The 22,833-nt window shown below is 44.9% G+C and overlaps 1 protein-coding gene across 2 annotated transcripts in view; it reads right to left on the minus strand.

Moving 5' to 3' along the window:
• Positions 1 to 38: 38 nt before the first annotated feature.
• The window catches only part of adissp (adipose secreted signaling protein), a 40,254-nt gene continuing 17,459 nt past the window's right edge, over positions 39 to 22,833 (minus strand). For both annotated transcript variants that reach the window (XM_052464993.1, XM_052464992.1), the window contains 2 exons: positions 2,342 to 2,467; positions 39 to 1,873 (listed from right to left, as the gene is read on the minus strand). In XM_052464993.1, the coding sequence (XP_052320953.1) occupies positions 1,800 to 1,873; positions 2,342 to 2,467 (200 nt within the window). In that variant the 3' untranslated portion in view covers positions 39 to 1,799. The remainder of the gene's footprint in view (positions 1,874 to 2,341; positions 2,468 to 22,833) is intronic.

The following is a 22,833-nucleotide window of genomic DNA, read 5'->3' on the forward strand; positions in this document are numbered from 1 at the left end:
TTGCAGAACACTGAAAAACAATAGTGTATATCTACAGGTTAACGGTTGACATGATATTTTATTTACTGACAGAGATAGAGGAGAATCTAGTACAATACAGAGACTAAAAGGCATACTCTTACATAGTTGGTGAAAGGTGGCGCTCACACAGAACACATACTGTACAACGAGTGGACAAAACATTAAGAACACCTTCTCTTTCCATGACAGCCTGACCAGGTGAATCCAAGTGAAATCTATGATCCCTTATTGATGTCATCTGTTAAATACACTTCAAATCGGTGTACATGAAGGGGAGTAGACAGGCTAAAGAGGGGTTTTTAAGCCTTGAGAGAATTGAGACATGGATTGTGTATGTGTGACATTTAGAGGGTGAATGGGGGGGGTGTAACTCAATATTAGGAAGGTGTTCTTACTGTTTTGTCCACTCAGTGTAAATCATAATACAATGACAGGTTATATTGACGTGCATAATTTAAATGTAAATATTCTTTCTGATCGTTTAAGGCTGGTTGACGCTTGGCTCTTGTTGCAGAACGACAGAAGGGACGAGAAACAAAGGAGCTGCAGTGCCTGGTTATATAATGGACCTACAGTGGATGTTGAAACACATTGGCTCCCTCACTGAGGAATGTGTCATTTTACATTTGGGGAACTATAAGTGATCATGGACACCTTGGTCTTCATTACAGGGCTAATCACAAAAAAAACGTTTGTGTGTGTGTGTGTTTGTGTGTCAGAGGAGGCTGGTGGGAGGAGCTATAGGAGGATGGGTGTAACAGTATAATTTTAAACAGTCCCCTCGCCCATACCCGGGCGCGAACCAGGGACCTTCTGCGCACAACGACAACAGTCACCCTCGAAGCATCGTTACCCATCGCTCCACAAAAGCCGCGGCTCTTGCAGAGCAAGGGGAACTAGTACTTCAAGGTCTCAGAGCAAGTGACGTAACCGATTGAAACGCTATTTAGCGCACACCGCTAACTAAGCTAGCCGTTTCACATCCGTTACATGGGCTCATTGTAATGGCTGGAATGGAATTCATGGAACGGAGTCAAACGTGGTGTCTATATGTTTGATACTGTTCCACATGTTCCATTCCAGTCTTTACACTAAGCCGTCCCTATAGCACCTCCCATCAGCCTCCTCAGGTGTGTGTGTGCCACTACGGGTGCATGCATGTGTGTGGCTAAGTGCAGGTAAGTGCTGGTTTTGTTCCACTACGACAGCTGGTCTCTACAGGAGGGGGTGGGAAGATATAAATGGACGATGGCTGGTCTCTACAGGAGGAGTAAGATATAAAGGGACGGACGATGCCTGGTCTCTACAGGAGGGGGAAGATATAAATGGACGGATGATGGCTGGTCTCTACAAAAGGAGTAAGATATAAAGGGACGGACGATGGCTGGTATCTACAGGAGGGAAAAGATATAAAGGGACGGACGATGGCTGGTCTCTACAGGAGGGAAAAGATATAAAGGGACGGACGATGGCTGGTCTCAACAGGAGGGGGAAGATATAAAGGGACGGACGATGGCTGGTCTCAACAGGAGGGGGAAGATATAAAGGGACGGACGATGGCTGGTCTCAACAGGAGGGGGAAGATATAAAGGGACGGACGATGGCTGGTCTCAACAGGAGGGGGAAGATATAAAGGGACGGACGATGGCTGGTCTCAACAGGAGGGGGAAGATATAAAGGGACGGACGATGGCTGGTCTCAACAGGAGGGGGAAGATATAAAGGGACAGACGATGGCTGGTCTCAACAGGAGGGGGAAGATATAAAGGGACAGACGGCTCATTTCCTTTTTTCTTTCTCCGTCCCCAGACACCGCACCCCCTCCAGCAGCAGAGGAGTACCATGGTGACGATCTACAGAGAGAGGGAGAAGGGGATGGAGGGAGAGATAGGGAAAAGAGAGGGAAGGAAGGAGGGAGAGGGTGGGGTAGATTGGGTTGGTGGGTAAGAGATAGGGCGAGAGAGAGAAAGAGAGAGGGAGGGAGATTGAGAAAGAGAGCGGAAGAGTCACTGTTATTTTGCTGAGTAAAGGATCATAGTGAGTGTGTGATGTAGAGGAAGTTGCAGAGACCTCTTAGTCCACCAGAGGGTGCTGTCCACCCTTTAACACTGACAGGCCATACATAGTACATCTGTTGCATAATAGCATTTAACTCAGCAGTATGCCTTACTCTAAATACCATAAGTAAGTGGTAACTAACTGCAGATATTTCCCCTATTAACACAGGGTTACTGCCCAGATGATCAGTATGTGTGTCACTGTGTGTGTTTCTGTGTGTATGACTGTGTCCACACATGACCAAGCACACAGGAGTAACTCACCCATGACCCGGGCCTGTAGTCTGACCCGCAAACGTTGGTCCTTCTTCCCCCGGCTGACCAGGGTCAGCTCCTCCTGCAGCACCCCCTCCTGGTGGGTGGTGTACTCACACGTCACCTTCACCCCACCTAGAGGGAGGGAGGGAGGGAGATAGCAGGAGATGGCAGATGGACCAAGATAAACAAGGAACGGATGGAGAGAGGGAGGGAGACAGGGAATGAATGGAGAGAGGGATGGAGACAGGGAATGGACGGAGAGAGGGAGGGAGACAGGGAATGGATGGAGAGAGGGAGGGAGACAGGGAATGAATGGAGAGAGGGATGGAGACAGGGAATGGACGGAGAGAGGGAGGGAGACAGGGAATGGATGGAGAGAGGGAGGGAGACAGGGAATGGACGGGGAGAGGGAGGGAGACAGGGAATGGACGGAGAGAGGGAGGGAGACAGGGAATGGATGGAGAGAGGGAGGGAGACAGGGAATGGACGGAGAGAGGGAGGGAGACAGGGAATGGATGGAGAGAGGGAGGGAGACAGGGAATGGACGGAGAGAGGGAGGGAGACAGGGAATGGATGGAGAGAGGGAGGGAGACAGGGAATGGATGGAGAGAGGGAGGGAGACAGGGAATGGATGGAGAAAGGGAGGGAGACAGGGAATGGATGGAGAGAGGGAGGGAGACAGGGAATGAACGGAGAGAGGGAGGGAGACAGGGAATGGACGGAGAGAGGGAGGGAGACAGGGAATGGATGGAGAGAGGGAGGGAGACAGGGAATGGACGGAGAGAGGGAGGGAGACAGGGAATGGATGGAGAGAGGGAGGGAGACAGGGAATGAATGGAGAGAGGGAGGGAGACAGGGAATGGATGGAGAGAGGGAGGGAGACAGGGAATGAACGGAGAGAGGGAGGGAGACAGGGAATGGATGGAGAGAGGGAGGGAGGGAGACAGGGAATGGATGGAGAGAGGGAGGGAGACAGGGAATGGATGGAGAGAGGGAGGGAGACAGGGAATGGATGGAGAGAGGGAGGGAGACAGGGAATGGATGGAGAGAGGGAGGGAGACAGGGAATGGATGGAGAGAGGGAGGGAGACAGGGAATGGATGGAGAGAGGGAGGGAGACAGGGAATGGATGGAGAGAGGGAGGGAGACAGGGAATGGATGGAGAGAGGGAGGGAGACAGGGAATGGACGGAGAGAGGGAGGGAGACAGGGAATGGACGGAGAGAGGGAGGGAGACAGGGAATGGACGGAGAGAGGGAGGGAGACAGGGAATGGACGGAGAGAGGGAGGGAGACAGGGAATGGATGGAGAGAGGGAGGGAGACAGGGAATGGATGGAGAGAGGGAGGGAGACAGGGAATGGACGGAGAGAGGGAGGGAGACAGGGAATGGATGGAGAGAGGGAGGGAGACAGGGAATGGACGGAGAGAGGGAGGGAGACAGACAGAGGTAGAAAAAGAAAGGGAGAGAAAAAAGAAAGATGGAGACAGTCAATAATACAAGGACAGGAATGGTCGGGGAAAGAGTGACATGAAGACAGAGACAAAAAGTCATCAAACGTAAAAAAGTAACATAAGACTGAGAGACAGTAGTCTATTGAGTATTTATAACCAGTATTTACTTCAATGAAACTGGCCATAGCTTCCCCACATACCATAAAATCAGTGTCTGAAATGCTAACATATTCCCTATATAGTACACTAATTTGATCAGGGCCTATAGGGAACATTCAATGTTTCAAGATAATAGAATAGGCTGCTCTCAGTGACACAACCCAGGGTTCTCTTACAGGAAGCCACTCTGAAAGCCCAGAGGGGAGCTCAGATTCATTCCCCCTAAAATTCAAATGGTGCCCTATTCCCTATTCCCTATAAAGATTTAGATGCACTATTGTAAAGTGGCTGTTCCACTGGATGTCATAAGGTGAATGCACCAATTTGTAAGTCGCTCTGGATAAGAGCGTCTGCTAAATGACTTAAATGTAATGTAAATGTAATATTGTGTACGACCTTTGTCCAAAGGACTATGGGCCTGCCGTATGGGCGCTGGTCGAAAGCAGTGCACTGTAAATGGAATGGGGTGACAAGGGGACATTTGGGACGAAGCCAGGGAAACAAATCAAATTGTATTGGTCACATGTGCAGGTGTAGACCTTACAGTGAAATGCTTACTTATGAGCCCATAACCAACAGTGCAGATGGAATAAGAAAAATAAATAATAGTAACAAGTAACTAAAGAGCAGCAGTAAAATAACAATAGCGAGACTATATATATATATATATATATACATACATATATACATACACATATATACATATATATATATATACATGTAGGTAAAGTTATTAGTGACTCTGCATAGTTGATAACAACAGAGAGTAGCAGAGGTGTAAAAGAGAGGGGGGAGCAATGCAAAATAATCTCTTCTTCTGGTCTCCTCTCTCTGAATTGATTCATGGCTGAAATGGGAGCTGATGGATTGATCTCTTTGGCCTTTGTTTCCCTCTGGTAATGACTGTCTGGTGGTGGTTATATTCCTCTGGTAATGCCTGTCTGATGGTGGTTATATTCCTCTGGTAATGACTGTCTGGTGGTGGTTATATTCCTCTGGTAATGCCTGTCTGATGGTGGTTATATTCCTCTGGTAATGACTGTCTGGTGGTGGTTATATTCCTCTGGTAATGCCTGTCTGATGGTGGTTATATTCCTCTGGTAATGACTGTCTGGTGGTGGTTATATTCCTCTGGTAATGCCTGTCTGATGGTGGTTATATTCCTCTGGTAATGACTGTCTGGTGGTGGTTATATTCCTCTGGTAATAAGTCTGGTGGTAGTTATATTCCTCTGGTAATGACTGTCTGGTGGTGGTTATATTCCTCTGGTAATGACTGTCTGGTGGTGGTTATATTCCTCTGGTAATGCCTGTCTGATGGTGGTTATATTCCTCTGGTAATGCCTGTCTGATGGTGGTTATATTCCTCTGGTAATGACTGTCTGGTGGTGGTTATATTCCTCTGGTAATGCCTGTCTGATGGTGGTTATATTCCTCTGGTAATGACTGTCTGGTGGTGGTTATATTCCTCTGGTAATAAGTCTGGTGGTAGTTATATTCCTCTGGTAATGACTGTCTGGTGGTGGTTATATTCCTCTGGTAATAAGTCTGGTGGTAGTTATATTCCTCTGGTAATGACTGTCTGGTGGTGGTTATATTCCTCTGGCAATGACTGTCTGATGGTGGTTATATTCCTCTGGTAATGACTGTCTGGTGGTGGTTATATTCCTCTGGTAATGACTGTCTGGTGGTGGTTATATTCCTCTGGTAATGACTGTCTGGTGGTGGTTATATTCCTCTGGTAATGACTGTCTGGTGGTAGTTATATTCCTCTGGTAATGACTGTCTGATGGTGGTTATATTCCTCTGGTAATGACTGTCTGGTGGTGGTTATATTCCTCTGGTAATGACTGTCTGGTGGTAGTTATATTCCTCTGGTAATAACTGTCTGGTGGTGGTTATATTCCTCTGGTAATGACTGTCTGGTGGTGGTTATATTCCTCTGGTAATGACTGTCTGATGGTGGTTATATTCCTCTGGTAATGACTGTCTGATGGTGGTTATATTCCTCTGGTAATGACTGTCTGATGGTGGTTATATTCCTCTGGTAATGACTGTCTGGTGGTGGTTATATTCCTCTGGTAATGACTGTCTGGTGGTGGTTATATTCCTCTGGTAATGACTGTCTGATGGTGGTTATATTCCTCTGGTAATGACTGTCTGGTGGTAGTTATATTCCTCTGGTAATGACTGTCTGATGGTGGTTAAATTCCTCTGGTAATGACTGTCTGGTGGTAGTTATATTCCTCTGGTAATGACTGTCTGGTGGTGGTTATATTCCTCTGGTAATGACTGTCTGGTGGTGGTTATATTCCTCTGGTAATGACTGTCTGGTGGTGGTTATATTCCTCTGGTAATGACTGTCTGATGGTGGTTATATTCCTCTGGTAATGACTGTCTGATGGTGGTTATATTCCTCTGGTAATGACTGTCTGGTGGTGGTTATATTCCTCTGGTAATGACTGTCTGGTGGTGGTTATATTCCTCTGGTAATGACTGTCTGGTGGTGGTTATATTCCTCTAGTAATGACTGTCTGGTGGTGGTTATATTCCTCTGGTAATGACTGTCTGATGGTGGTTATATTCCTCTGGTAATGACTGTCTGGTGGTGGTTATATTCCTCTGGTAATGACTGTCTGGTGGTAGTTATATTCCTCTAGTAATGACTGTCTGATGGTGGTTATATTCCTCTGGTAATGACTGTCTGGTGGTGGTTATATTCCTCTGGTAATGCCTGTCTGATGGTGGTTATATTCCTCTGGTAATGACTGTCTGGTGGTGGTTATATTCCTCTGGTAATAAGTCTGGTGGTAGTTATATTCCTCTGGTAATGACTGTCTGGTGGTGGTTATATTCCTCTGGTAATGACTGTCTGGTGGTGGTTATATTCCTCTGGTAATGACTGTCTGATGGTGGTTATATTCCTCTGGTAATGACTGTCTGATGGTGGTTATATTCCTCTGGTAATGACTGTCTGATGGTGGTTATATTCCTCTGGTAATGACTGTCTGGTGGTGGTTATATTCCTCTGGTAATGACTGTCTGGTGGTGGTTATATTCCTCTGGTAATGACTGTCTGATGGTGGTTATATTCCTCTGGTAATGACTGTCTGGTGGTAGTTATATTCCTCTGGTAATGACTGTCTGATGGTGGTTAAATTCCTCTGGTAATGACTGTCTGGTGGTAGTTATATTCCTCTGGTAATGACTGTCTGGTGGTGGTTATATTCCTCTGGTAATGACTGTCTGGTGGTGGTTATATTCCTCTGGTAATGACTGTCTGGTGGTGGTTATATTCCTCTGGTAATGACTGTCTGGTGGTGGTTATATTCCTCTGGTAATGACTGTCTGGTGGTGGTTATATTCCTCTAGTAATGACTGTCTGGTGGTGGTTATATTCCTCTGGTAATGACTGTCTGGTGGTGGTTATATTCCTCTGGTAATGACTGTCTGGTGGTGGTTATATTCCTCTAGTAATGACTGTCTGGTGGTGGTTATATTCCTCTGGTAATGACTGTCTGATGGTGGTTATATTCCTCTGGTAATGACTGTCTGGTGGTGGTTATATTCCTCTGGTAATGACTGTCTGGTGGTGGTTATATTCCTCTGGTAATGACTGTCTGGTGGTGGTTATATTCCTCTGGTAATGACTGTCTGGTGGTGGTTATATTCCTCTGGTAATGACTGTCTGATGGTGGTTATATTCCTCTGGTAATGACTGTCTGGTGGTGGTTATATTCCTCTGGTAATGACTGTCTGGTGGTAGTTATATTCCTCTGGTAATAACTGTCTGATGGTGGTTATATTCCTCTGGTAATGACTGTCTGGTGGTGGTTATATTCCTCTGGTAATGACTGTCTGGTGGTGGTTATATTCCTCTGGTAATGACTGTCTGATGGTGGTTATATTCCTCTGGTAATGACTGTCTGGTGGTAGTTATATTCCTCTAGTAATGACTGTCTGGTGGTGGTTATATTCCTCTAGTAATGACTGTCTGATGGTGGTTATATTCCTCTGGTAATGACTGTCTGGTGGTAGTTATATTCCTCTGGTAATGACTGTCTGATGGTGGTTATATTCCTCTGGTAATGACTGTCTGGTGGTGGTTATATTCCTCTGGTAATGACTGTCTGGTGGTAGTTATATTCCTTTGGTAATAACTGTCTGGTGGTGGTTATATTCCTCTGGTAATGACTGTCTGGTGGTGGTTATATTCCTCTGGTAATGACTGTCTGGTGGTGGTTATATTCCTCTGGTAATGACTGTCTGGTGGTAGTTATATTCCTCTGGTAATAACTGTCTGGTGGTTATATTCCTCTGGTAATGACTGTCTGATGGTGGTTATATTCCTCTGGTAATGACTGTCTGGTGGTAGTTATATTCCTCTGGTAATGACTGTCTGGTGGTGGTTATATTCCTCTGGTAATGACTGTCTGATGGTAGTTATATTCCTCTGGTAATAACTGTCTGATGGTGGTTAAATTCCTCTGGTAATGACTGTCTGGTGGTGGTTATATTCCTCTGGTAATGACTGTCTGGTGGTGGTTATATTCCTCTGGTAATAAGTCTGGTGGTGGTTATATTCCTCTGGTAATGACTGTCTGGTGGTGGTTATATTCCTCTGGTAATGACTGTCTGGTGGTGGTTATATTCCTCTGGTAATGACTGTCTGGTGGTGGTTATATTCCTCTGGTAATGACTGTCTGGTGGTGGTTATATTCCTCTGGTAATGACTGTCTGGTGGTGGTTATATTCCTCTGGTAATGACTGTCTGATGGTGGTTATATTCCTCTGGTAATGACTGTCTGGTGGTAGTTATATTCCTCTAGTAATGACTGTCTGGTGGTGGTTATATTCCTCTAGTAATGACTGTCTGATGGTGGTTATATTCCTCTGGTAATGACTGTCTGGTGGTAGTTATATTCCTCTGGTAATGACTGTCTGATGGTGGTTATATTCCTCTGGTAATGACTGTCTGGTGGTGGTTATATTCCTCTGGTAATGACTGTCTGGTGGTAGTTATATTCCTCTGGTAATAACTGTCTGGTGGTGGTTATATTCCTCTGGTAATGACTGTCTGATGGTGGTTATATTCCTCTGGTAATGACTGTCTGGTGGTGGTTATATTCCTCTGGTAATGACTGTCTGGTGGTAGTTATATTCCTCTGGTAATAACTGTCTGGTGGTTATATTCCTCTGGTAATGACTGTCTGATGGTGGTTATATTCCTCTGGTAATGACTGTCTGGTGGTAGTTATATTCCTCTGGTAATGACTGTCTGGTGGTGGTTATATTCCTCTGGTAATGACTGTCTGATGGTAGTTATATTCCTCTGGTAATAACTGTCTGATGGTGGTTAAATTCCTCTGGTAATGACTGTCTGGTGGTGGTTATATTCCTCTGGTAATGACTGTCTGGTGGTGGTTATATTCCTCTGGTAATAAGTCTGGTGGTGGTTATATTCCTCTGGTAATGACTGTCTGGTGGTGGTTATATTCCTCTGGTAATGACTGTCTGGTGGTGGTTATATTCCTCTGGTAATGACTGTCTGGTGGTGGTTATATTCCTCTGGTAATGACTGTCTGGTGGTGGTAATATTCCTCTGGTAATGACTGTCTGGTGGTGGTTATATTCCTCTGGTAATGACTGTCTGGTGGTGGTAATATTCCTCTAGTAATGACTGTCTGATGGTGGTTATATTCCTCTGGTAATGACTGTCTGGTGGTGGTTATATTCCTCTAGTAATGACTGTCTGGTGGTAGTTATATTCCTCTGGTAATAACTGTCTGGTGGTGGTTATATTCCTCTAGTAATGACTGTCTGATGGTGGTTATATTCCTCTGGTAATGACTGTCTGGTGGTAGTTATATTCCTCTAGTAATGACTGTCTGGTGGTGGTTATATTCCTCTGGTAATGACTGTCTGGTGGTGGTTATATTCCTCTGGTAATGACTGTCTGGTGGTGGTTATATTCCTCTGGTAATGACTGTCTGATGGTGGTTATATTCCTCTGGTAATGCCTGTCTGGTGGTGGTTATATTCCTCTGGTAATGACTGTCTGATGGTGGTTATATTCCTCTGGTAATGACTGTCTGATGGTGGTTATATTCCTCTGGTAATGACTGTCTGATGGTGGTTATATTCCTCTGGTAATGACTGTCTGGTGGTGGTTATATTCCTCTGGTAATGACTGTCTGGTGGTGGTTATATTCCTCTGGTAATGACTGTCTGGTGGTGGTAATATTCCTCTAGTAATGACTGTCTGATGGTGGTTATATTCCTCTGGTAATGACTGTCTGGTGGTGGTTATATTCCTCTAGTAATGACTGTCTGGTGGTAGTTATATTCCTCTGGTAATAACTGTCTGGTGGTGGTTATATTCCTCTAGTAATGACTGTCTGATGGTGGTTATATTCCTCTGGTAATGACTGTCTGGTGGTGGTTATATTCCTCTGGTAATGACTGTCTGGTGGTGGTTATATTCCTCTGGTAATGACTGTCTGATGGTGGTTATATTCCTCTGGTAATGCCTGTCTGGTGGTGGTTATATTCCTCTGGTAATGACTGTCTGATGGTGGTTATATTCCTCTGGTAATGACTGTCTGATGGTGGTTATATTCCTCTGGTAATGACTGTCTGATGGTGGTTATATTCCTCTGGTAATTACTGTCTGGTGGTGGTTATATTCCTCTAGTAATGACTGTCTGATGGTGGTTATATTCCTCTGGTAATGACTGTATGGTGGTGGTTATATTCCTCTGGTAATGACTGTCTGGTGGTGGTTATATTCCTCTAGTAATGACTGTCTGGTGGTAGTTATATTCCTCTGGTAATGACTGTCTGGTGGTGGTTATATTCCTCTGGTAATGACTGTCTGATGGTGGTTATATTCCTCTGGTAATGACTGTCTGATGGTGGTTATATTCCTCTGGTAATGACTGTCTGATGGTGGTTATATTCCTCTAGTAATGACTGTCTGGTGGTGGTTATATTCCTCTGGTAATGACTGTCTGGTGGTGGTTATATTCCTCTGGTAATGACTGTCTGATGGTGGTTATATTCCTCTGGTAATGACTGTCTGGTGGTGGTTATATTCCTCTGGTAATGACTGTCTGGTGGTAGTTATATTCCTCTAGTAATGACTGTCTGATGGTGGTTATATTCCTCTGGTAATGACTGTCTGGTGGTGGTTATATTCCTCTGGTAATGCCTGTCTGATGGTGGTTATATTCCTCTGGTAATGACTGTCTGGTGGTGGTTATATTCCTCTGGTAATAAGTCTGGTGGTAATTATATTCCTCTGGTAATGACTGTCTGGTGGTGGTTATATTCCTCTGGTAATGACTGTCTGGTGGTGGTTATATTCCTCTGGTAATGACTGTCTGATGGTGGTTATATTCCTCTGGTAATGACTGTCTGATGGTGGTTATATTCCTCTGGTAATGACTGTCTGATGGTGGTTATATTCCTCTGGTAATGACTGTCTGGTGGTGGTTATATTCCTCTGGTAATGACTGTCTGGTGGTGGTTATATTCCTCTGGTAATGACTGTCTGATGGTGGTTATATTCCTCTGGTAATGACTGTCTGGTGGTAGTTATATTCCTCTGGTAATGACTGTCTGATGGTGGTTATATTCCTCTGGTAATGACTGTCTGGTGGTAGTTATATTCCTCTGGTAATGACTGTCTGGTGGTGGTTATATTCCTCTGGTAATGACTGTCTGGTGGTGGTTATATTCCTCTGGTAATGACTGTCTGGTGGTGGTTATATTCCTCTGGTAATGACTGTCTGGTGGTGGTTATATTCCTCTGGTAATGACTGTCTGGTGGTAGTTATATTCCTCTGGCAATGACTGTCTGATGGTGGTTATATTCCTCTGGTAATGACTGTCTGGTGGTGGTTATATTCCTCTGGTAATGACTGTCTGGTGGTGGTTATATTCCTCTGGTAATGACTGTCTGGTGGTGGTTATATTCCTCTGGTAATGACTGTCTGGTGGTAGTTATATTCCTCTGGTAATGACTGTCTGATGGTGGTTATATTCCTCTGGTAATGACTGTCTGGTGGTGGTTATATTCCTCTGGTAATGACTGTCTGGTGGTGGTTATATTCCTCTGGTAATGACTGTCTGGTGGTGGTTATATTCCTCTGGTAATGACTGTCTGGTGGTAGTTATATTCCTCTGGTAATAACTGTCTGATGGTGGTTATATTCCTCTGGTAATGACTGTCTGATGGTGGTTATATTCCTCTGGTAATGACTGTCTGGTGGTGGTTATATTCCTCTGGTAATGACTGTCTGGTGGTAGTTATATTCCTCTGGTAATAACTGTCTGATGGTGGTTATATTCCTCTGGTAATGACTGTCTGGTGGTGGTTATATTCCTCTGGTAATGACTGTCTGGTGGTGGTTATATTCCTCTGGTAATGACTGTCTGATGGTGGTTATATTCCTCTGGTAATGACTGTCTGGTGGTAGTTATATTCCTCTGGTAATGACTGTCTGGTGGTGGTAATATTCCTCTGGTAATGACTGTCTGGTGGTGGTTATATTCCTCTGGTAATGACTGTCTGGTGGTAGTTATATTCCTCTAGTAATGACTGTCTGATGGTGGTTATATTCCTCTGGTAATGACTGTCTGGTGGTGGTTATATTCCTCTGGTAATGACTGTCTGGTGGTGGTTATATTCCTCTGGTAATGACTGTCTGGTGGTAGTTATATTCCTCTAGTAATGACTGTCTGATGGTGGTTATATTCCTCTGGTAATGACTGTCTGGTGGTGGTTATATTCCTCTGGTAATGACTGTCTGGTGGTAGTTATATTCCTCTAGTAATGACTGTCTGGTGGTAGTTATATTCCTCTAGTAATGACTGTCTGGTGGTAGTTATATTCCTCTAGTAATGACTGTCTGATGGTGGTTATATTCCTCTGGTAATGACTGTCTGGTGGTGGTTATATTCCTCTGGTAATAACTGTCTGGTGGTAGTTATATTCCTCTAGTAATGACTGTCTGATGGTGGTTATATTCCTCTAGTAATGCCTGTCTGGTGGTGGTTATATTCCTCTGGTAATGCCTGTCTGGTGGTAGTTATATTCCTCTGGTAATGACTGTCTGGTGGTAGTTATATTCCTCTGGTAATGACTGTCTGGTGGTGGTTATATTCCTCTAGTAATGACTGTCTGGTGGTAGTTATATTCCTCTAGTAATGACTGTCTGGTGGTGGTTATATTCCTCTAGTAATGCCTGTCTGGTGGTGGTTATATTCCTCTGGTAATGCCTGTCTGGTGGTAGTTATATTCCTCTGGTAATGACTGTCTGGTGGTGGTTATATTCCTCTGGTAATGACTGTCTGGTGGTGGTTATATTCCTCTGGTAATAACTGTCTGGTGGTAGTTATATTCCTCTGGGAATGACTGTCTGGTGGTGGTTATATTCCTCTGGTAATGACTGTCTGATGGTGGTTATATTCCTCTGGTAATAAGTCTGGTGGTGGTTATATTCCTCTAGTAATGACTGTCTGATGGTGGTTATATTCCTCTGGTAATGACTGTCTGGTGGTGGTTATATTCCTCTGGTAATGACTGTCTGGTGGTGGTTATATTCCTCTGGTAATGACTGTCTGGTGGTAGTTATATTCCTCTGGTAATGACTGTCTGGTGGTGGTAATATTCCTCTGGTAATGACTGTCTGGTGGTGGTTATATTCCTCTGGTAATGACTGTCTGGTGGTAGTTATATTCCTCTAGTAATGACTGTCTGATGGTGGTTATATTCCTCTGGTAATGACTGTCTGGTGGTGGTTATATTCCTCTGGTAATGACTGTCTGGTGGTGGTTATATTCCTCTGGTAATGACTGTCTGGTGGTAGTTATATTCCTCTAGTAATGACTGTCTGATGGTGGTTATATTCCTCTGGTAATGACTGTCTGGTGGTGGTTATATTCCTCTGGTAATGACTGTCTGGTGGTAGTTATATTCCTCTAGTAATGACTGTCTGGTGGTAGTTATATTCCTCTAGTAATGACTGTCTGGTGGTAGTTATATTCCTCTAGTAATGACTGTCTGATGGTGGTTATATTCCTCTGGTAATGACTGTCTGGTGGTGGTTATATTCCTCTGGTAATGACTGTCTGGTGGTAGTTATATTCCTCTAGTAATGACTGTCTGATGGTGGTTATATTCCTCTGGTAATGACTGTCTGGTGGTAGTTATATTCCTCTGGTAATGACTGTCTGGTGGTAGTTATATTCCTCTAGTAATGACTGTCTGATGGTGGTTATATTCCTCTGGTAATGACTGTCTGGTGGTGGTTATATTCCTCTGGTAATGACTGTCTGGTGGTGGTTATATTCCTCTGGTAATAAGTCTGGTGGTGGTTATATTCCTCTAGTAATGACTGTCTGATGGTGGTTATATTCCTCTGGTAATGACTGTCTGGTGGTGGTTATATTCCTCTGGTAATGACTGTCTGGTGGTGGTTATATTCCTCTGGTAATGACTGTCTGGTGGTAGTTATATTCCTCTGGTAATGACTGTCTGGTGGTAGTTATATTCCTCTGGTAATGACTGTCTGGTGGTGGTTATATTCCTCTGGTAATAACTGTCTGGTGGTAGTTATATTCCTCTAGTAATGACTGTCTGATGGTGGTTATATTCCTCTAGTAATGCCTGTCTGGTGGTGGTTATATTCCTCTGGTAATGCCTGTCTGGTGGTAGTTATATTCCTCTGGTAATGACTGTCTGGTGGTAGTTATATTCCTCTGGTAATGACTGTCTGGTGGTGGTTATATTCCTCTAGTAATGACTGTCTGGTGGTAGTTATATTCCTCTAGTAATGACTGTCTGGTGGTGGTTATATTCCTCTAGTAATGCCTGTCTGGTGGTGGTTATATTCCTCTGGTAATGCCTGTCTGGTGGTAGTTATATTCCTCTGGTAATGACTGTCTGGTGGTGGTTATATTCCTCTGGTAATGACTGTCTGATGGTGGTTATATTCCTCTGGTAATGACTGTCTGATGGTGGTTATATTCCTCTGGTAATGACTGTCTGGTGGTGGTTATATTCCTCTGGTAATGACTGTCTGGTGGTGGTTATATTCCTCTGGTAATGACTGTCTGGTGGTAGTTATATTCCTCTGGTAATGACTGTCTGGTGGTGGTTATATTCCTCTGGTAATGACTGTCTGGTGGTGGTTATATTCCTCTGGTAATAACTGTCTGGTGGTAGTTATATTCCTCTGGGAATGACTGTCTGGTGGTGGTTATATTCCTCTGGTAATGACTGTCTGATGCTGGTTATATTCCTCTGGTAATAAGTCTGGTGGTGGTTATATTCCTCTAGTAATGACTGTCTGATGGTGGTTATATTCCTCTGGTAATGACTGTCTGGTGGTGGTTATATTCCTCTGGTAATGACTGTCTGGTGGTGGTTATATTCCTCTGGTAATGACTGTCTGGTGGTAGTTATATTCCTCTGGTAATGACTGTCTGGTGGTGGTTATATTCCTCTGGTAATGACTGTCTGGTGGTGGTTATATTCCTCTGGTAATGACTGTCTGGTGGTGGTTATATTCCTCTGGTAATGACTGTCTGGTGGTGGTTATATTCCTCTGGTAATGACTGTCTGGTGGTGGTTATATTCCTCTGGTAATGACTGTCTGGTGGTAGTTATATTCCTCTAGTAATGACTGTCTGATGGTGGTTATATTCCTCTGGTAATGACTGTCTGGTGGTGGTTATATTCCTCTGGTAATGACTGTCTGGTGGTAGTTATATTCCTCTAGTAATGACTGTCTGGTGGTAGTTATATTCCTCTAGTAATGACTGTCTGATGGTGGTTATATTCCTCTGGTAATGACTGTCTGGTGGTGGTTATATTCCTCTGGTAATGACTGTCTGGTGGTGGTTATATTCCTCTGGTAATGACTGTCTGGTGGTAGTTATATTCCTCTAGTAATGACTGTCTGATGGTGGTTATATTCCTCTGGTAATGACTGTCTGGTGGTGGTTATATTCCTCTGGTAATGACTGTCTGGTGGTAGTTATATTCCTCTAGTAATGACTGTCTGGTGGTAGTTATATTCCTCTAGTAATGACTGTCTGGTGGTAGTTATATTCCTCTAGTAATGACTGTCTGATGGTGGTTATATTCCACTGGTAATGACTGTCTGGTGGTGGTTATATTCCTCTGGTAATGACTGTCTGGTGGTAGTTATATTCCTCTAGTAATGACTGTCTGATGGTGGTTATATTCCTCTGGTAATGACTGTCTGGTGGTAGTTATATTCCTCTGGTAATGACTGTCTGGTGGTAGTTATATTCCTCTGGTAATGACTGTCTGATGGTGGTTATATTCCTCTAGTAATGACTGTCTGATGGTGGTTATATTCCTCTAGTAATGACTGTCTGATGGTGATTATATTCCTCTGGTAATGACTGTCTGGTGGTGGTTATATTCCTCTGGTAATGACTGTCTGGTGGTGGTTATATTCCTCTGGTAATGACTGTCTGGTGGTGGTTATATTCCTCTGGTAATGACTGTCTGATGGTGGTTATATTCCTCTGGTAATGACTGTCTGATGGTGGTTAAATTCCTCTGGTAATGACTGTCTGGTGGTAGTTATATTCCTCTGGTAATGACTGTCTGGTGGCGTAGCAATCGGACGTGTGTTTTGTCTTGTCCCGTCCTGTCTAGTGTAAATATAGTTTTCTTCGTTTTTTTTTTTTTTTTCTGTATATATTTCGTACATATTTTAATCTCACTTTCAAACTAGAGCTGAATATACTCTCCTGCAACCCGCATCACCCAATGTGGTACGGTTCTGCTTTTTCTATACTTTACTTTAGAACCGTCAGAAGCTAGCCAGCTAACTAGCTACTACTCAGTTAGCCATTGCTAGCCATTGCTAGCGGTCTTCAAAGCTAACTAGGACACCAGCGCGACATCAACCCAGAGCATATCAGACTGCTCTTTCTCTACCACATCTCCGGATTCCTACCGCAAGCTCTGAACCTTTACACCGGATCATCGCAACTAGCTAGCTGCAATCCGAGTGGCTACTCCTGGCTAACGTCTCTGTCCCAAAACAAGCTACAGTTAGCCTTGAGCTAAGCCCATCTCCCGACTAGCCGAAGAGGCCCAACAATACCTCTTTTGCCAATTGGCCTGGACCCTTTACTGCCGACACGGAGCCCCGCCGATCCATCACGACTGGTCCGCCGACATAATCGTCCGAGGTGGTTTCAACAGGCTTTTTCGTTGCGACATCGCCAAAGATCCATCTGCTGGCCAAGGCCTGCGAGCTTTCTGAAACGCTGTGTCTCCAGCTCACCCAGCGCATTAGAGCTCCTGTAGCATAATCCTGGGCTACAATTACCCGGGCCCACAACCGGTCTGTCGATGTCACCGCAAGAAGAGGAATAAACAGACTCACCCCATCGCGACGTCCCCCAAAGAACCTCCAGACGCTAACCAGCTAACTAGCTACAAGCTATTTAGTCATTGTTAGTTTTTTTTTTAAACCTGGATAACACTCGCCAGCCCAGCTTCCCTGCCCATCCACCGCTGCCCCCTGGACACTGATCTCTTGGCTACATAGCTGACGCACGCTGGACTGTCCATTAATCACGGTACTCCATTCTGCTTGTTTGTTTTATCTGTCGACCCAGTTGCCTAGTCAACGCCATTTTACCTGCTGTTTGTTGTGCTAGCTGATTAGCCTCGCCTACTGTTTTTAGCTAGCTTTCCCAATTCAACACCTGTGATTACTGTATGCCTCGCTGTATGTCTCTCCCAAATGTCAATATGCCTTGTATACTGTTGTTCAGGTTAGTTATCATTGTTTTAGTTCACAATGGAGCCCCTAGATCCACTCTGCATACCCCTGTTACCTCCTTTGTCCCACCCCCCACACATGCGGTGACCTCACCCATTACAACCAGCATGTCCAGAGATACAACCTCTCTCATCATCACCCAGTGCCTGGGCTTACCTCCGCTGTACCCGCACCCCACCATACCCCTGTCTGCGCATTATGCCCTGAATATATTCTACCATGCCCAGAAACCTGCTCCTCTTATCCTCTGCCCCCAACGCTCTAGGCGACCAGTTTTGATAGCCTTTAGCCGCACCCTCATACTACTCCTTCTCTGTTCCGCGGGTGATGTGGAGGTAAACCCAGGCCCTGCATGTCCCCAGGTACCCTCATTTGTTGACTTCTGTGATCGAAAAGTCTTGGTTTTATGCATGTCAACATCAGAAGCCTCCTCCCTAAGTTTGTTTTACTCACTGCTTTAGCACACTCTGCTAACCCTGATGTCCTTGCCGTGTCTGAATCCTGGCTCAGGAAGGCCACCAAAAATTCAGAGATTTCCATACCCAACTATAACATCTTCCGTCAAGATAGAACTGCCAAAGGGGGCGGAGTCGCAGTCTACTGCAGAGATAGCCTGCAAAGTAATGTCATACTTTCCAGGTCCATACCCAAACAGTTTGAACTACTAATTTTGAAAATTACTCTCTCCAGAAACAAGTCTCTCACTGTTGCCGCCTGCTACCGACCCCCCGTCAGCTCCCAGCTGTGCCCTGGACACCATTTGTGAATTGATCGCCCCCATCTAGCTTCAGAGTTTGTCCTGTTAGGTGACCTAAACTGGGATATGCTTAACACCCCGGCAGTCCTACAATCTAAGCTAGATGCCCTCAATCTCACGCAAATCATCAAGGAACCCACCAGGTACAACCCTAACTCTGTAAACAAGGGCACCCTCATAGACGTCATCCTGACCAACTGGCCCTCCAAATATACCTCCGCTGTCTTCAACCAGGATCTCAGCGATCACTGCCTCATCGCCTGTATCCGCCACGGAGCCGCAGTCAAACGACCACCCCTCATCACTGTCAAACGCTCCCTAAAACACTTCTGTGAGCAGGCCTTTCTAATCGACCTGGCCCGTGTATCCTGGAAGGACATTGACCTCATCCCGTCAGTTGAGGATGCCTGGTCATTCTTTAAAAGTAACTTCCTCACCATTTTGGATAAGCATGCTCCGTTCAAAAATGCAGAACCAAGAACAGATACAGCCCTTGGTTCACTCCAGACCTGACTGCCCTCGACCAGCACAAAAACATCCTGTGGCGGACTGCAATAGCATCGAATAGCCCCGTGATATGCAACTGTTCAGGGAAGTCAGGAACCAATACACGCAGTCAGTCAGGAAAGCTAAGGCCAGCTTCTTCAGGCAAAAGTTTGCATCCTGTAGCTCCAACTCCAAAAAGTTCTGGGACACTGTGAAGTCCATGGAGAACAAGAGCACCTCCTCCCAGCTGCCCACTGCACTGAGGCTAGGAAACACGGTCTCCACCGATAAATCCATGATTATCGAAAACTTCAATAAGCACTTCTCAACGGCTGGCCATGCCTTCCGCCTGGCTACTCCAACCTCGGCCAACAGCTCCGCCCCCCCGTAGTTCCTCACCCAAGCCTCTCCAGGTTCTCCTTTACCCAAATCCAGATAGCAGATGTTCTGAAAGAGCTGCAAAACCTGGACCCGTACAAATCAGCTGGGCTTGACAATCTGGACCCGCTATTTCTGAAACTATCTGCCGCCATTGTCGCAACCCCTATTACCAGCCTGTTCAACCTCTCTTTCATATCGTCTGAGATCCCCAAGGATTGGAAAGCTGCCGCAGTCATCCCCCTCTTCAAAGGAGGAGACACCCTGGACCCAAACTGCTATAGACCTATATCCATCCTGCCCTGCCTATCTAAGGTCTTCGAAAGCCAAGTCAACAAACAGGTCACTGACCATCTCGAATCCCACCGTACCTTCTCCGCTGTGCAATCTGGTTTCCGAGCCGGTCACGGGTGCACCTCAGCCACACTCAAGGTACTAAATGATATCATAACCGCCATCGATAAAAGACAGTACTGTGCAGCCGTCTTCATCGACCTCGCCAAGGCTTTCGACTCTGTCAATCACCAAATTCTTATCGGCAGACTCAACAGCCTCGGTTTTTCGGATGACTGCCTTGCCTGGTTCACCAATTACTTTGCAGACAGAGTTCAGTGTGTCAAATCAGAGGGCATGCTGTCCGGTCCTCTGGCAGTCTCTATGGGGGTGCCACAGGGTTCAATTCTCGGGCCGACTCTTTTCTCTGTATATATCAATGATGTTGCTCTTGCTGCGGGCGATTCCCTGATCCACCTCTACGCAGACGACACCATTCTATATACTTTCGGCCCGTCATTGGACACTGTGCTATCAAACCTCCAAACGAGCTTCAATGCCATACAGCACTCCTTCCGTGGCCTCCAACTGCTCTTAAACGCGAGTAAAACCAAATGCATGCTTTTCAACCGATCGCTGCCTGCACCCGCATGCCCGACTAGCATCACCACCCTGGATGGTTCCAACCTTGAATATGTGGACATCTATAAGTACCTAGGTGTCTGGCTAGACTGCAAACTCTCCTTCCAGACTCACATCAAACATCTCCAATCAAAAATCAAATCCAGAGTCGGCTTTCTATTCCGCAACAAAGCCTCCTTCACTCACGCTGCCAAGCTTACCCTAGTAAAACTGACTATCCTACCGATCCTCGACTTCGGCGATGTCATCTACAAAATGGCTTCCAACACTCTACTCAGCAAACTGGATGCAGTCTATCACAGTGCCATCCGTTTTGTCACTAAAGCACCTTATACCACCCACCACTGCAACTTGTATGCTCTAGTCGGCTGGCCCTCACTACATATTCGTCGCCAGACCCACTGGCTCCAGGTCATTTACAAGTCCATGCTAGGTAAAGCTCCGCCTTATCTCAGTTCACTGGTCACGATGGCAACACCCATCCGTAGCACGCGCTCCAGCAGGTGTATCTCACTGATCATCCCTAAAGCCAACACCTCATTTGGCCGCCTTTCGTTCCAGTACTCTGCTGCCTGTGACTGGAACGAATTGCAAAAATCGCTGAAGTTGGAGACTTTTATCTCCCTCACCAACTTCAAACATCAGCTATCCGAGCAGCTAACCGATCGCTGCAGCTGTACATAGTCTATAGGTAAATAGCTCACCCTTTTTCACCTACCTCATTCCCATACTGTTTTTATACTGTTTTTATTTATTTACTTTTCTGCTCTTTTGCACACCAATATCTCTACCTGTACATGCCCATCTGATCATTTATCACTCCAGTGTTAATCTGCAAAATTGTATTATTCGCCTACCTCCTCATGCCTTTTGCACACATTGTATATAGACTGCCCATTTTTTTCTACTGTGTTATTGACCTGCTAATTGTTTACTCCATGTGTAACTCTGTGTTGTCTGTTCACACTGCTATGCTTTATCTTGGCCAGGTCGCAGTTGCAAATGAGAACTTGTTCTCAACTAGCCTACCTGGTTAAATAAAGGTGAAATAAAAAAATAAAAAAAAATATTCCTCTGGTAATGACTGTCTGGTGGTAGTTATATTCCTCTGGTAATGACTGTCTGATGGTGGTTATATTCCTCTGGTAATGACTGTCTGATGGTGGTTATATTCCTCTGGTAATGACTGTCTGATGGTGGTTATATTCCTCTGGTAATGACTGTCTGATGGTGGTTATATTCCTCTGGTAATGACTGTCTGATGGTGGTTAAATTCCTCTGGTAATGACTGTCTGGTGGTAGTTATATTCCTCTGGTAATGACTGTCTGGTGGTGGTTATATTCCTCTGGTAATGACTGTCTGATGGTAGTTATATTCCTCTGGTAATGACTGTCTGGTGGTGGTTATATTCCTCTGGTAATGACTGTCTGATGGTGGTTAAATTCCTCTGGTAATGACTGTCTGGTGGTAGTTATATTCATCTGGTAATGACTGTCTGGTGGTGGTTATATTCCTCTGGTAATGACTGTCTGGTGGTGGTTATATTCCTCTGGTAATGACTGTCTGGTGGTGGTTATATTCCTCTGGTAATGACTGTCTGATGGTGGTTATATTCCTCTGGTAATGACTGTCTGATGGTGGTTATATTCCTCTGGTAATGACTGTCTGATGGTGGTTAAATTCCTCTGGTAATGACTGTCTGGTGGTAGTTATATTCCTCTGGTAATAAGTCTGGTGGTGGTTATATTCCTCTGGTAATGACTGTCTGGTGGTGGTTATATTCCTCTGGTAATGACTGTCTGGTGGTAGTTATATTCCTCTGGTAATAACTGTCTGGTGGTGGTTATATTCCTCTGGTAATGACTGTCTGATGGTGGTTATATTCCTCTGGTAATGACTGTCTGGTGGTGGTTATATTCCTCTAGTAATGACTGTCTGATGGTAGTTATATTCCTCTGGTAATAACTGTCTGGTGGTGGTTATATTCCTCTAGTAATGACTGTCTGGTGGTAGTTATATTCCTCTGGTAATGACTGTCTGGTGGTGGTTATATTCCTCTGGTAATAAGTCTGGTGGTGGTTATATTCCTCTGGTAATGACTGTCTGATGGTGGTTATATTCCTCTGGTAATGACTGTCTGATGGTGGTTATATTCCTCTAGTAATGCCTGTCTGGTGGTAGTTATATTCCTCTGGTAATGACTGTCTGGTGGTGGTTATATTCCTCTGGTAATGACTGTCTGATGGTGGTTAAATTCCTCTGGTAATGACTGTCTGGTGGTAGTTATATTCCTCTGGTAATAAGTCTGGTGGTGGTTATATTCCTCTAGTAATGACTGTCTGATGGTGGTTATATTCCTCTAGTAATGACTGTCTGATGGTGGTTATATTCCTCTGGTAATTACTGTCTGGTGGTGGTTATATTCCTCTGGTAATGACTGTCTGGTGGTAGTTATATTCCTCTGGTAATAACTGTCTGGTGGTGGTTATATTCCTCTGGTAATAAGTCTGGTGG

Source organism: Oncorhynchus keta, chromosome 16 (genome assembly GCF_023373465.1).
Source record: "Oncorhynchus keta strain PuntledgeMale-10-30-2019 chromosome 16, Oket_V2, whole genome shotgun sequence".
NCBI lineage: Eukaryota > Metazoa > Chordata > Actinopteri > Salmoniformes > Salmonidae > Oncorhynchus > Oncorhynchus keta.